The sequence below is a fragment of the Penicillium solitum genome (assembly GCF_028829755.1).
Source record: "Penicillium solitum strain IBT 25940 chromosome Unknown utg000006l_segment0_segment0, whole genome shotgun sequence".
In the NCBI taxonomy this organism is placed as follows: Eukaryota; Fungi; Ascomycota; class Eurotiomycetes; order Eurotiales; family Aspergillaceae; genus Penicillium; species Penicillium solitum.
This window is the reverse complement of record NW_027072126.1, coordinates 104813-120421: the sequence shown is the minus strand read 5'-3', so window position 1 is coordinate 120421 and position 15609 is coordinate 104813. Positions and strand designations below refer to the sequence as shown.

Genomic DNA, 15609 nt, shown 5'->3' with positions numbered 1-15609 from the left:
GCAGCTGTATATTGGAACAAATACACACTGGAGCACAATAGAGCGAGCACTCCATGCAGATCCCAAAATCAAAATTCATCTGACAACTCACCCTACATTGGTCATTGGCGGTGGTACAACCTGCAAGTCTGCTGTTTACGCTCCGCAGAGGGGCGTTGGCGCAAAGGTCATATGTATTTGGCCCTGGAGCCCGCTAGGGACCACAACACGACTGTGCCCATAGTAGTACACTCTCAAGATCTACCTTTCCTTCCTCTTTTATAGCTCTACAGCTTCCACAATATCATCATATTGTGTTTCATGTTTCATGATCTCATCTACTAGCTTGTAGATTCAAACATTGACCGTTCTGGGGATTGTAGGCTATGAACCGCTCGAAAAGGTTTAGCGCTCGGGTTCCTCCACGGTTTTCCCCTCGCGTTTCGGCTCGACTCTCCCGATTTGGGTTAGCTCCACGATGGACCCGAATCAGCGCCCGCTTCGGCAGTTGACCGCACATCGGAGCCAACGATCATTTCTTTCTCTCCATATCCCGTTCGTCTAAGGTTATACAGTGCCCATCTGAATAGCATGCCCTGGAGACCCACGCTAGCAGCCAAGAAAATGGGTTAAGAACAGATGCTCGACATGTCAGAAACGGAGAAATACGTGTCACCTATGACTGATCTTGATTTCTTGGTATTGACTGACTTGTTGATGTAGGTGATGAGTGCAGGACAATTCGTGCCACCTCGCTCGGGATTAAGGCCGTTGGGAGGGTTATAGCACCATCACAGTAAATCGATCTCGAATAGTGCATAATTTGTGGATGACTTGAGCCGCAACTTCCAAATAAAAAAGGGCCGGGAGCTAGACGCGTCTCGAAGAAATGCCTATTTCTCTCTGGACGGACGACAGTCTTCATCAGAGGGCCATGATGACCCATCAGAGGTACCTCGTCCTATTAAATTCTAGAGTATACCGTCATCTGCAGTCCCGAGTGTCGATTTCTCCGACCCTCTGATTCCGTTTGTCGGTGGTCGTAGGACACCAGATACTCGGTATAAGAACAGTCGTTCGTATTTTGGAAACCCCAGATCAATCGTCAGTGATCAGTATTAAGCTAGTCGGAATAAATAGCGAAGCATGATGATATCGGGCCACCTCGATGTGTTACCCAAGGCGGAGAATGGAGTAATAGCGAACCAATATGTTTCCATTCAAAATAATCCGGCTATCGACCTATTCATGGGAATGTGTAGGGGAAATTCGGAGAGGGTTGGGGCCCTGAATGGTTTAGCCCAACTGTGAGGGCTTAACTGGTCCCACTCGGCCCTAAACCGACATTAAATCTGCAGTGAAATTGTGGGGTGGTCCAGACACAACGTCCATTCTGGGAAACCGTAGCCACTGCTTCTCTAAGTTGGTGTGTCCATGCTGATTGATGACTACAATTGGGTAAGAAACTCTGGGGAACTCTGGGATTAAGATGGAATCTAAAGGTATAAAGGCTTCCGGGGGTGAAGGGGGTTATTTACTTGAAATCGATTCTGCTCTTCATACTGAATTGTATATTCCCTTCTTTCAATTCAGCAAGACTACGCTTCATCCCTGCAATGCATTGGTCGACCTCGGTTCCGCTGCTCTGCAGCTCAATGCTTACTTTCGTCACGGGCTCGCTTGCGCTGGGGCGGACGGATAGGCACTATGCCATTATGGACAATGATTGGTATACAGTGGGCTTTGTACCTTATTTGGTTGCTCTTGATGGCGATGTGGAAATCCTAGGCTTGGCCTCAGGTGGGTATCTAAATTTTACTGCATTGGCGCAATTGTTCACTAAGCGTAACTTTAAGATACCGCCAACAGCTGGCAGGCACAGGGCGCATTGCACGCAGTGGCAACCCTAGAGGCCGGGAATCTCAGCTGTATTCCAGTCTATCCAGGTGCGACATGGCCGCTGATCAATACCCCCCACCGCTTCCGAGCATGGGAGATGATCCATGGCAAACTGCCCTGGGAAGGTGCTTTTGCGCCCGAGAATAAGACTCTGGAGGCTGAGGGCAATGATCCTACCTCTGGCGATCCGAACCGCATCGTCAAGGAAGCTTTCAAGGAAGGCTTCCCGAAGGGCCGACCGGAAAGTTCCACCTCGGCGGCTAACTTCATGGTCGAGATGGTGCACAAGTATCCCGGCCAGGTATCCATATACTCGGCCGGCGCCTTGACCAATATTGCGCTTGCTGTGCGTATGGACCCGCAGTTTGCGTCACTTGCCAAGGATCTTGTGATTATGGGAGGGTATGTCGACCTGAACATGCTTCAGGCCACTGGAAGTATCATGCTGGCAGATCACCAGTCTGACGTTAGTATTCTTCGAATGATCCTATGATGGCGTTGACTCCTGAAAATATAGATCAATCTCATGATCGACCCGGAAGCTTCTAAGATAGCCCTGACGGCGGATTTCCCCAATATCACCATCGCCGGGAATGTTGCCAACCAAGTCTTCCCGACCAAGGAGTTCTTGGAAGAGGTTCACTCGGTTCCAAACCCATACAGCGAGCTCTTCTATAAGTATTACGACCTGTCATTGCCTTTCTGGGATGAAACAGCTGCTGCGCTGATGGTCGACCCTTCTATCTCTGTCAACCAGACTTCAGGTATGTCATATGGAAGGTAGATTAAAGATGCCATGGATCATGACTAACGTTTTCAAGTATATCTGGATGTGGACACATCGTATGGCAGTCCCAGCTATGGAAACATCCATGTGTACCAGAAGGCACTTGCGCCCCAGGGTATCCGGGAGGTGAACTATGTCTTCGAGGTGGATGGTGAGAAGCTCATCAGCCGGATTAAGCATGCCCTACAGTATCCCAAATCCTGTGCGGATTTGGAGTAGGTTGAGTGGACCGTCGGATTTGGCTTGCTTACCTATACTGACAGAAATACTGGGTACAACAATGTATGAGATGGTTCAGTGATATGTAGATCTCTACAAATGTATTTATCTATTAGCCGAATACAGGCACATACTGGAACCTCTATATGATGAAACTTATGATTATTTTATCTTTTGCACCTACCCATACTATGTATTAACTCGAATGTGAGACCCACTTATTTTTATCTATTTTATTTAATCTGTGGTAGGGGGTAGAAGTTTTTCAACTAGATCGGTATAGACTTCGGCAGAACCCAGAACCCAACCCAAAACCCAATAGGTTAAACCTAATAACCCAATAACAACCCATTTGAACCCATTCTTGCATAAAATATAGGTCTTAGCTAGACCTTGCCAACTCCCATGGGACTAAGAAAATTTTGGTCCCATATCCTGGTCCTATCTACTCCTATGGGACTAAAAGAATTCCGGTCCCATTACCCTAGTAGTCCCATAGGGGTCCCATGGGAGTTATAGGACTCCTATATGGTCCCACGCTAGCATAATTTTGCGAAGGATTTCCTATTTCAGCTACACAAAACTGCAAAGTAATCAGATAGAATACTATTATTTATAGGCGTATAAGTGTCCCTACTTTCAATATCTAACAATATAGTTTTTTTTTATATAATATCGTCTATAATAGAGTTAATAACTTAAGTCTATATCAAAAAATATCTATCTTTAAAACAAAACTTTATATACTATATTGTAGTAGCTCATATGCGTAAAGGAGATAAGTCTCTCGGCTACCCATACACTAATCATCTCAGCCTATTGATGGTTATTACGAGGCTATTGAGTGGTCGAGCTTTGAGATCGGGATAGCACGGTCGCTGCAGCCAGCAGCCTGTACCATCTGCTTTAGAGATAGTGCTGCGCTGCTGGTGATGTCATGCATAATCTGATGCTTCGAGGGGGCTAGGAAAGGCGCCATTCAGGTGTGACCACTCGTGCTTAATTAGAAATCTGCACGTACGAAGGGTGATGTTCAAATTTAGCCTGGCTGCTCTTTGTCTCACCACATTCCCAAATGAGCTGGCATCCGTCTGTGTGGCTTGTTTGTTAGATTAAAATTCTAGGACCCATAAAAACCTTACGAGTTGAATACACAGGCTAATCTTATACCGTTTTTTACGAGTGTAATAGAATACTGCCAAGAAAGGAGTTCAGGGGCAGAGTAACCGTAACGGGTATAGCGTGTTTCGGGACAGGGTTCGAGAAAGAATCTCCGTGTGCAATTGGTGAAACTGATTTCGATCTTCCCTGTATCAAAGTGATCTAAATCGAAAGGACCGATCCTGTACCACTAGGGAGGGCGTTGTAGTTGATATTACTACGATATAAAACTGCGACGTTGTGTACCGAGCGGGAACTAACCCCAGACCGATGGCGGACCCACCTGCGGGAGGGCCCGAGCCCCATCCCACAAACACCCAAGAAACCACCGCCAGCGTCGCAGGGGACGACTACCAAGCACGAACGATCATCGACACGGCCAGCTTGCTGAACGAGAATCGCAAACGAACTCGAAGTGGTGATGCCTTTACGCCCTCGGATCCGGCGGGTCGGATCACCACCAAGGAGGTGTGGAAACTCATCGGCTCCCTGAAAGATGTCATCCGCCATCAAACGGCAGCAATCGAAGCCACCCAGAACGAACTTCAGGAAGTTAAACATGGCCAGCATGTTCTTCAGGAACAAAACGACAAGCTCCAGGAGGAGCTGAAGGCTTTGCGAGCGCAAATCGAAGCTGCGCCGGCGACGGTCCCAGCCAGATCCTGGGCAGAAGTTGCGGCGGGAAGCGGCCAGGGTCCATCCCAAACGGCTCCGCAAGGAGCTGAGAAAGAACCAAACTGCGTCCGAATCAGCACCCAGAGAACATTCGTCGACCCGAGAGATGGCGATAACAGCGACGGAAACACCTTTGCACGATATCTTTCAATCGAAGCTGCATACACCCACATTCACACCGCACTTACGAAAGCTGTCACAACACAAGACGCCCAGGTAGCCGGGGTTGGCACCACCAAGACAGGATATGTTATTCGATTCAAGGACCCAAGATCGGCTGAAATGGCCCGCAGCAATACTGAGTGGCTGGAAGGTTTGGGCAACAACACAAAGCTGGTAAAGCCACGATTCGGCGTGGTCGTGCATCGGACACCAACAAACGGTCTCGACCTAGAGACTCATTACGACCAGTTGATAGAGAAAATCGCAGAAGAAAACGACCTTGCAGAACGAGGCTACCACATCGAGGAGGTGGCATGGCTCAAGAGAACAGACAAGGCCCTCGGGAAGTTCGCATCCCTAGGAATCTGGCTGGACTCCCTAGAGGGGGCGGAGCATTTCATCAGTAAGGGCTTCATAGTGGACAAACGATATATAGGGAGCGTGGAGCGACGTGAGATCAAGAAAAAGAGGTGCTTCCGGTGCCAACGATTTGGACATCTGGCATGGGCATGCAAGGAGACACCGCGGTGCGGACATTGTGCAGGCCAGCACGAGCGGCAGCGATGCCCACCAGGAGTCAGAGCCCGGTGCCTCGACTGTAGCGGCGAACACGCGACCAGCGATCGACAATGTCCAACACCTGCGACCTCTAACCCTAGTCGATGCTAGAAAGCAATCTACGCTTACTCCAGTTGAACATCATGAAATCAGGACCAAGAATGGAAGCACTCATCAATGACCACCAAAGTCAAGACCTGGATATCCTTCTTATCCAAGAACCATCTATCACTACCTACCACACACATGTCAACCACAGCGCCTGGCGACTCTACCGGCCTACAGTCGAGACCGACGCAACTCGGTTTCGTAGTCTGATCTATGTCAATCGACGCGTGTCTACAGCTTCGCACCGCCAGGTGCCCTGCAACCACCGAGACGTCGCAGCCGTCAAGATCTGGACATCCGACTCGCAAATTCTGCTTTTCTCCGTCTACCTACCTTCAGTCCCGCTGTATTCGGGCGACAACACACCGTCGGAACCAGCACTCACAGCGATTCAAACTACCATCACATCCACGCTCCAAGACAACCGGCGAACCACCAGTATCATCCTCTCGGGGGATTTCAACCGCCAACACCCCCTGTGGGGTGGTAATCATATATCGACCCGATTCATCGAAGACGCCAGCGACCTGATCGCCTTTTTCCAGACTAACAGACTTCACGGCTGCCTCCCTCGCGGAACTGCAACTTTCTGGGCCCTGAACGACCCAGGGCAGAACTCCACTATTGACCAGACAGTGACTGACAACCCGGACCTGCTCGTCAAGTGCCACCTGTATCACGAAAACTACGGATCTGACCACCGGGCGACATACTCCGAATGGAACCTGCAAGCTCGGTCCAAGTCCACCACTAAAGCGAGGAAGGTGTATGACCGCGCAGACTGGACCAAAATCGGCGAGCAGGTTACCCAACAAATGGGCCCGTGGAAGGAAATCAGAACTCGACCAGCACTCGACGCAATTGTGGAGAGTCTTACGGAAGTAACAGCTCAGGCCGTCGACCAGTTCGCACCAAACTCACGACCATCGCCATATGCTAAACGGTGGTTTACACCGGACCTCAAAGCTCAACAGGTCGAAGTCAACCAGGTTCGCAGAAGATGGCAAGCGAGCTGCGCCGAGCTTGGACGACATCACCCGACCTCTATAGCAGCGTTTCTGGACATGCAACGAAAACGACGAACGTGGACTCGGAAGATTGAGAAAGCGAAATCATCCCATTGGAAACGGTTTCTCGACGAGGCGGGCGAAGGCAAGCTCTGGAAAGCCGCAACTTACATGAAACCTCGAGAAACCTGGGGGTGTGTTCCTGCACTGCAGGTCGAGGCAGCGCAGCTCGCCGACAATGAAGACAAGGCACAAGCGTTTCTGGACTCGTTCTTCCCTGAAATGAACCCGGCCGACCCACGTCCACCAGATGTGACGGAGCTGGAACTCCCGTGGCAGTCGATCACCGAGCCCGAAATTCAACGAGCGCTTAACGCGACCAAAGGAACCACCGCACCCGGAGGGGATAGTCTGCCGATGCTAGTGTGGAAGAATTTATGGAGTCACTTGAAAAGCATTATCACTAGTATCTTTACCGCCTCCCTGAACCTAAGCCATCACCCAAAGCAATGGCGAAGCGCGAAAATCGTGGTACTGCGGAAACCAGCAAAGCCAGATTACTCGATCCCTGGAGCTTACCGCCCAATCTCATTGCTGAACACGCTCGGTAAACTTCTGGAGGCAGTGGTGGCCCGACGACTGTCCTTCCTAGCGGAAAAGCACGGGCTACTCCCGAACAGCCAGTTTGGCGGACGCCCGGGAAGGACGACCGAACAGGCCCTGTTGGTCCTCTCCAACGCAATCGACCGTGCATGGTACAAACACAAAGTGGTGACCCTTGTCGCGTTTGACCTTAAGGGTGCTTTCAACGGGGTAAACAAGACCAGCTTGAATTCCTGCCTACAGGCACGAAGGATCCCAACGATCGCAAGAAAATGGATCGCAAGCTTCATGAGCGACCGCCACGCGAGCATTGGATTTGACGACTTCCGCACCCCGATGAAACCGCTCGCAAATGCTGGGCTGGCACAAGGATCGCCTCTGTCCCCGATTTTATTCGCATTCTTCAATGCCGACCTAGTCGACCAACCTGTAGATCACCATGGTGGTGCCTCAGCGTTCATTGACGACTACTTTCGCTGGCGAGTGGGCAGCTCGGCTGAGGCCAACCTGGCCAAGATTCAGACAGAGGACATCCCCCGCATTGAGGAATGGGCGCGGCAGACCGGCTCCTGCTTTGCAGCCGAGAAAACCGAGCTCATCCACCTGACCAGGAAGAAAAGAGAACATTTGGAAGGACAAATCGTCGTGAATGGCATAATCGCCCGACCATCAGCCACGGCCAAGCTACTGGGAGTGGTATTTGACCAGGAGCTGCGGTGGAAAGATCACGTACAGCAGACCATCAAACGAGCAACCAAAACCACCATCGCACTGTGCGGGTTACGACACCTACGCCCAGAACAGATGAGACAACTCTATCAAGCATGTGTCACACCTGTGGTGGACTACGCGTCGACGGTGTGGCATGACCCGCTTCGAGACAAGACGCACTTGCGGCACTTGAATACAGTACAGAGAACACCCCTGATCCGCACCCTATCGGCATTCAGGACGGTTGCGACCGCAACGCTAGAGGTGGAAGCCCACGTACTTCCCACCCATCTTCGTCTTCGCCACCGAGCACAGCGCACCATCGCCAGACTACACACACTGCCTCGTGATCACCCGATTTGGACGGCACTTCTGCGGGCACAGAAACGTAGAAACAATATCGGATCGTATGCGCGCTTCCCGCTGGCAGAAGCCTTGAAGACTATGGACCTCGACAGGCTGAATGAATTGGAAACGATTGACCCCCGACCGCTGCCGCCATGGCGTGCCGATGCCTTTGCAAAAATTGAGATCGAGTCAGACCGGGAAATAGCGAGGGAACGGGCAGACACCGCGCGGTCCACGTCTGATGCGATTGTGTACTCGGACGCCTCGGGTCTTAAAGACCATCTAGGCGTGGCTGTGGTCGCACTAGACGCAAATTTGGAGGTAGTGGGATCTGAACAAATTCAAGTAGGGCCAATGGACCGCTGGTCGGTTCACGTAGCGGAGCTTATAGGCATCTTTTACGCCATCAGTATGGTGTTCAGATTGGCTCACCAGCGCTCAAGCGGCGCGTACGGACGTCCAACGACGGCGACAATTCTATGTGATAGCAAGTCGGCCTTGCAGTCAATCCAGAACGCAAGAAACAAATCAGGGCAACGGATCGTCCACGCGATTCTCTTAGCAGCCGCCGAAGTCCAAGCAGAGAACATCGCGCTTCATCTCCAATGGATCCCAGGACATTGTGATGACCCTGGGAACGACGCGGCAGACCGACTAGCCCGGGAAGCTGCGCGCCCAGGCAAGACCCACCCATTCCGTCCGCTGCTCACAAGAGAGAACGCGTATATCCGCGGAAATATCCGAGCGCAGTGGGAGCAAGAGTGGAGATCTAGCACCAAAGGCGGTCACTTACGGAAGATCGACAACACCTTACCGGCGACATATACTCGAAAGCTGTACGGAAGCTTGTCTAGGGACCGGGCGTACCTGCTGACGCAGTTACGCACGGGCCACAATTGGTTGTCTACCTACCGCAAAAACATTGGCTACTCCGACGACAATCAGTGCGTCTGCGGTGCGCAAGAAACCGTCACGCATGTGCTGGTGGACTGTCCAAGACTGGTGGAATTGCGGAGGAAACTCAGAAAGGAAGTGGGGGACGCGTTCAATAGCGTGTCGAGTCTGCTGGGAGGCTCCAACGAAGGTGAGAAAGGTAAACCAGACATCGTCTCGCGAGCCAAAACGGTGAATGCCGTGTTGGACTTCGCTGAGGCGTCACAACGGTTTCGCAGTCGCGCGCCACGAGGGCAGCCTAACAATGGGAGCGGCAATTAGGCCACGAGAGGCCTTGACGAGGCTCTAAGTTCGTTTTCAGGAAGTGGATCATTCTACATGTACATACTCGGATATATATAGTTGTTGTATCCTGCATATCGCTTTCATTTTGCGAGGGGTCAGGGTAAATGAAATCCATCCATCCATCCATCCATCCATCCATCCATCCATCCATCCCTGTATCAAAGAGAATATATTCCTGTTTATGTGTTAAGAGATAGTATTGCACCGCCAAATTCGTAAGTTCTTGCCAAGCCTGGCGGTTGCGATCTGTGCAGTGGGAAATTCTCTCTAGGCCCTCGCTTTCCGCCGGGTTTAAAACCGTTGTCGCGCTGATTTATCCCTCAGTTTCTGCCCTGCTCTTGGAGTTTGCTACTGGAATACCACTGTCGTATTTATTATCATGAGCTTTGGACCTCTTTAATCTAACCAGGCTATCTTTTAAATAGGAAAGTGTTGTAACAGAAGTCACATAATGGCCGAATCGCTTGGCATTTTTATCTAGCGTCTGAGGCTTCAAATCATGGTTAAAATTTTCCGGACCACCCTCAAGAAAACTATGTCGATGCTTTGTGTGTTAATGTAATTTCTGGTGCACACAATTTATATTTAAAGCCGCTCATTGTGCTCTTAATCCCGTCCATCCAAGTCAAGCTAGCCTATAGTTCCTGAGGTCTTTCGAAGATGCATTTTTTCTTAATTGCTATTCTAGCCATTATTCAGGCTGGCACATCCCAAGCTGGAACCCTTGAGATCATAGATCATAATCGGCAATGTCTGATATGGTCTACTGATAATTATGGCTGCACAGGTTACTCTGCGTCATTTGGTCGTCTCGATGGAATTGATTGTTCAAGTAGGCACCCTCAAATTGAAAGTTAAGACCGCTCTTAACGAATTGCTAGAGCTCAGTGAGGTTGCCAATGGCAACCGTCATGAATTGAATATGCTCAAAGTCGACGTATGCGGTACAGAGGACGGTTCGCCTGTTGCTTGGATCCAGGTGAACCGCACGGGACTGGTCACATTCTCCAATATAAATGGGAATCAATCGTCCTGTGTACTCAATGATGGATTAAAGGCAGGTAGCTGGTGTATTACAACTGGAGAATTAGATAAAACAAACTCGCCCTGCTACTCATCTACCTATAAACTACCTACCAGCACTCCATCTACCAGCACTCCATCTACCAGCACTCCATCTACCAGCACTCCATCTACCAGCACTCCATCTACCAGCACTCCATCTACCAGCACTTCATCTACTACTACTACGAAAGATAGCCATCTCACTATCGTCACTGTTGCTTCTGTCACTAGCACTTCTACTAGTATTGTTTGGGTCACAGTGTAGATAGTGGAGGTTACACACACACACACACACAATTTATTCACGCCCGGCCACTAAGCGGAAAGGACAACTATCTCTGATCTACTATACATGTCATAATAGATATAGTACTGTGTCTCCTCAAAGCCCATACAAAAAGCCTTGCAATATATGTCATCTCAGATGTCCGTATTGCAGCGGATCCTCGTGGGTTAGTAATTTTGTTAGTAGACTGGCTTGAAGGCGCTTCTCCAAGTGTTCAACATCCTATTTTCGGCAGCTGAAGCGCGTCTACCATCTGTAAGGCGAGGTGGTTGGTGGGTCAGATCGGCGAAAGGGGGTGATTTATGTTCGTTGGCATGGTTAGGTGGCCTCGAGTCGGCCCGTGGCGATGGCGAATCGTATTGAGGCCCGTACCGCCTCTAAGTTTGGCGTCCACTTCTGATCATCGGAAGGCGACTTTCCTCCTAGAAAGAAGGATATATTTCTCGGTGAGTGTTGGTACATTGTAGTAGTTCCGTCCAGTGCGCCGTCCATTTTTGACATCGAAATAGGAAGTGCTCCACGGTCTCTCTCGCTTGTCCACACGCACACTGGTCTGTGTCTGCTACGTTGATTCGAAAGAGATATCCATTGAGTCTTGCCATGCCGGTTCGGAGTTGAGCCAGCACGCTCGCTTCTTTCCACGATAATCGGTCATATAGCTGCCGGGTGTCAAGTATTGATTTGTATTACTAAGTTGGGCACGCTTGATAATACATTGTAGAGGTGGCAGCATGTCTACCTACATAGACCCTCTCCATTGCATCCCCTTCGATCCTCATCCGCATCCTTCACGGGGCACAGCCAGTTCCGCAAGTCAATACCAGTTTGCACCTTAAGCCTACTTCCATAGCGGCCTTGAAGTCTCCATCCTCGAAGCCATCTTCAAAATCCTATTCTCTCAGTAGACCGACACGCGCGTCCGTCCTCTCGAGCCATATAGAAAGTGTCGTATCTGCAGTCCGCCCACCCAGTCTTCCGTCGCTTCCATTATATGCTGCGCCCCGCGGATTGTCAAATCCATTTCGCGCTACCTTGCAAGATCTCTTTGACAAGGCCGACCATGTCTCGCAGGAGTTTGCCCAGTTGTATCCTCTCTGTACACAGAGCAGCCAAGCAACACAGTGTTGTCCCTCCCACCAACCAAACTACCTCGTCGTTCTCTGTGTGGATTCAAGGATGCTGGGTCGTGTCGTGTCGTTCGTGGTTTTGCTTTTGGCTCTGTCGTTTGTGTATCCTCAGACCCAGCGATATCCTCCTTTCAACAGAGCAGCCCGAGAGCACCCCAAGGGTGTCCTATCCCACGACCCTAGTGTCCACTGATTGTAGGATCGGTTTCGCAGTCGTGTGTCGGGTGGTTTTCAAAGTGTTCCCTTGTCGCCTGTGCGTGGGGTCAGGGCCCCTGACCCCTGACCCCTGAGCTCTCGCTCCCGCCGTAGCCCTAGCCAGCGGACAGTGCTGGCCAGTGGTGACTCTTCTTAGCTCTGCGAATACACCCCAGGCAAGGCATTTTACAGGTTCCCTGCCGGCATCACGTGGAGGTGAGAGTCGTCGCCAGCCCTCGGATTCTACAGTCGTTCTCGAAATCGGCTTGACACATATACTCTTGATCACTCTTTTCTGGGCCCCACCGCCAAGGCCTTAGCTCAGATCAATCATTGAGCGGGCCGCATTAAATTGTGTTCCTAAATTTAATGCGGCTTAGACATTAAATAGAAATAAGATGGAAAAATATATATAGTGATATCAACTTCTCAGAGCTCTGCTCATACTAGGAATCATGATTCCATTTTATACTCAAATAGATGTCCATCCTCTATTACCGCGGCTGAATCTTGCAGTTAATGTACACTGATTGGATAAAAAATAAAATACTTCCAATTATGGACCTCAATCGCCCCTTTGCTTAGCCCTTGACCTGGTACATCTCTGAGAACCATGTTCACCCATACCTCCGCAGCAAGACTGTGTCAACATCAGGAAAATTGAGTCAAATCTGCCTCAGGGTCAGATTTTGACCCTTTATCTCATATGGCTTTCGTTTCTCTTTTGCATTGAGTTTCGTTCTGCATGACAGATAAAAACTGCGCCTTCCATTTTCGCGTCATCTCACCTCATGGCGTGTTTTGAGCGGGCGGGGATTGGGGGTGGAAAAGCCATGAACACGTCAAGAAACGCTGATCAGGACTTGAACCCGCCATTAAAGGTCTGTGCGCCACCGCCGTCGAGGGATCGTCTATCAATACTTCCCCGTTCCAATGAGAAGATTTCTACGGCTAATTGGCGCACCTGGAAGTTCGTGGAGCCCCATGTGGACCGTCAGCTCTCCTTGTTTTTTAAAACGATTAATCGCACCCCGCATTCACCACTGGCTGTTGGAATTTCTTTCCCTATTTTTCTGGTCGGAATTGCTTGGGATTGTTAGTTAAACTATTCTAGCGCTCGGAAATCTATTCCTCGGCTTCCACGATTCCACCCTCGAAATGCCAGCCAATGGGAAAATTGCGGTCGTAAGTGCTACCCAAGCGGATTGACTTGGCACATTCGTCTGATTTTCATGGTCGCTCTACAACATAGGACCCCGACTTTTACCTGGTCGACAACAAGTATGAGCCTAGCGATTTCCAATCGTATGTGCTCCCGCGATGTTTTCCAGGCGATCTTGCACGAGTATACAGGAGCTGACGAGTTGTCTATTTTGGGCGGTAGAGAGACCACATCTCTTGCTTCCTCCATCTACAAGGGAGTGATAGATAATGGCCGACGGTACGCGATCTAGAAGTGGGTCATCAGACAAAGGTTCCATTCTCATGATCATACCCAGGTACCAAACTCTCCGAGAAGGCAAATATTGGTACTTGCAACATCCTAAAAACTACAACCATCAACACGATCTTCTAACCTCAACACAGGGGCCCTTCTGATGAGCAGCAATTCGAAGCTCTTGAAGCAGGGTAGGTGCCCACAACCCCCAGGGCCACTGTATGCGCACTGACACCTCCAGACACTTAGTTGGCGTGGTCATGGATTCCGAAACTAACAACCCTCTGTTTCAAGCCCCGATCAAAAACCCTAAGGTATCAATTGTCTTGCGTAATTTCTTTTTCGGTGGCTGGATCTCAATACTCATAAAAATTAGCGCATTCTTGATGTCGGTACTGGCCGAGGAAGCTGGGCAGTGTGAGCCTTGCCCCCAATCATACTTATCCCACAGTGGTAGTAAAGTCCGCTGACTGCATCCAAAATCTAGTGATGTGGCAGACATGTTTCCAGAGAGTGGTCCTCCCCAGCATCTCTTCCCTCGAAACTCATGCTAATCCCACCCAGCCCAGGTTCGCGGCGTCGATCTCTACCCTCCACCCATTGATTGGATGCCCCCCAATTGCATTCTCGAAGTCGACGATATTCTTCAGGAATGGACATGGCGCGAGAAGTTCGATCTGATTCATATACGTCTCATGCTAGGCTCTTTCACCGCGCCTGAGTGGAAATCTGTTTACAGGCAGTGCTACGAGTAGGATATGGTAACTTCTCGACGGGTATAGGTTAATAACACCCATTTCTCTAGTAACTTGGAACCGGGAGGTTGGTTCGAGCAATTTGAAGGGGGCTGTAACGTTATTTCCGATGACGGCAGCTTGCCTAAGGACAGTTGCCTGGCAAGCTGGGGACCAAACATTGTCGGCGCAGCTGCAAGATCTGGACGCTCAGTCGACACGCTGGACACTATGCGCGGGGAAATTAAAAAGGCCGGTTTTATCGAACTCCGTGAAAAGGTGTACAAGTGGCCCATTGGCCCGTGGCCCAGGGACCCCGTCCTAAAGGAAGCTGGCCGTCTGAATTGGCACATGTGGAAGACCGGCATGGACGGATATGCCACATATTTACTTACTAAGTTCGGTCTTCCCGAGCCATGGAGCCTAGAGCGAGTCCAAGTCTTTGTTGCAAAAGCCCGGGCTGAGATCAACAACCCAAAGTACCATATCTACCACGTCTCGTGAGTACTCATTTTGTGAAACTTGTGTGTTCTAGGTATACCGCTAACGTGGGACTAGGCGACGAATCTGGGCCCGTAAGCCCACGGTTAAGGAAGCTGCTAGTATCTTTGCCGAGAAAGAGAAGGCCAAGAAGAAGGAGAAGGACGCTGGGAAGAGTAAAACCAGTCAGTTGACAACACCAGGATTAAGGTGAGGTGGTACCACCCTCACAGAGAGCGTTTTGAGCATCCACGCAGTAATCTATTTTTCGCCTCTTCGAAATTGCACATAATGACCTCCTGTCAATCTCTGGCTTTTGTGTAGCCTGTATACCATCGTGGAGGCTCATCTTTCTCCAAGCGATAGCTGGATATATCTCATAGATCACGCGTAGCCGGTTCCGATTGGAGCTGTCGAATTGAATGGCATCAATATGACTGTTATAGCAATTTTCCTATGCCCACAACTCAAGAAGACATTCGCGAGAGTCACGTTGCGAAATGTCAAACAATCAGTGCGGGCATCGATGACTAATTCTAATATATGCATTTTTGTATGGTCTGCTTGGTATACCAATGAAAAAGCCACCGGCATGACTAATACCGGGCCGTGGAACCTACTGCCCTAGTTGTCGATTATCACGTTTGCCCCGCTCCGCTCGAAATGCGGCAAAAGTCTTGGCTACCGTCAGCTTCATGCAAGCTCTTTAGGCCTCTATTGTTAGACTTGTTAGCCCTCGCATTCTATTCTTGTACCCACTGATGAAACATTCTTCCTGCTTGCCAAAATGATTGCTTTCATGTGGCTGGATCCTTGCAATGTGATTTG

At 50.0% G+C, this 15609-nt stretch overlaps 3 protein-coding genes across 3 annotated transcripts; all 3 read left to right on the top strand.

Moving 5' to 3' along the window:
- Positions 1–1595: 1595 nt before the first annotated feature.
- N7455_009180 (uncharacterized protein) lies at positions 1596–2884 on the top strand (the record flags this gene model as incomplete). The annotated part of the gene is made up of 4 exons (XM_065606122.1): positions 1596–1779; positions 1836–2344; positions 2396–2642; positions 2700–2884. The coding sequence occupies 4 exons, from the start codon at positions 1596–1598 to the stop codon at positions 2882–2884; spliced, it is 1125 nt and encodes a 374-aa protein (XP_065460587.1).
- A 7232-nt stretch (positions 2885–10116) lies between these two features.
- N7455_009179 (uncharacterized protein) lies at positions 10117–10744 on the top strand (the record flags this gene model as incomplete). The annotated part of the gene is made up of 2 exons (XM_065606121.1): positions 10117–10288; positions 10338–10744. Coding segments are annotated over 2 exons (579 nt in total), but the record flags the coding sequence as incomplete, so codon positions are not given.
- A 2543-nt stretch (positions 10745–13287) lies between these two features.
- N7455_009178 (class I SAM-dependent methyltransferase) lies at positions 13288–14995 on the top strand (the record flags this gene model as incomplete). The annotated part of the gene is made up of 7 exons (XM_065606120.1): positions 13288–13314; positions 13382–13434; positions 13717–13758; positions 13809–13984; positions 14132–14318; positions 14373–14801; positions 14860–14995. 7 exons carry the CDS (start codon positions 13288–13290, stop codon positions 14993–14995), a joined length of 1050 nt encoding a protein of 349 aa, XP_065460585.1.
- Between the last annotated feature and the right edge of the window lie 614 nt (positions 14996–15609).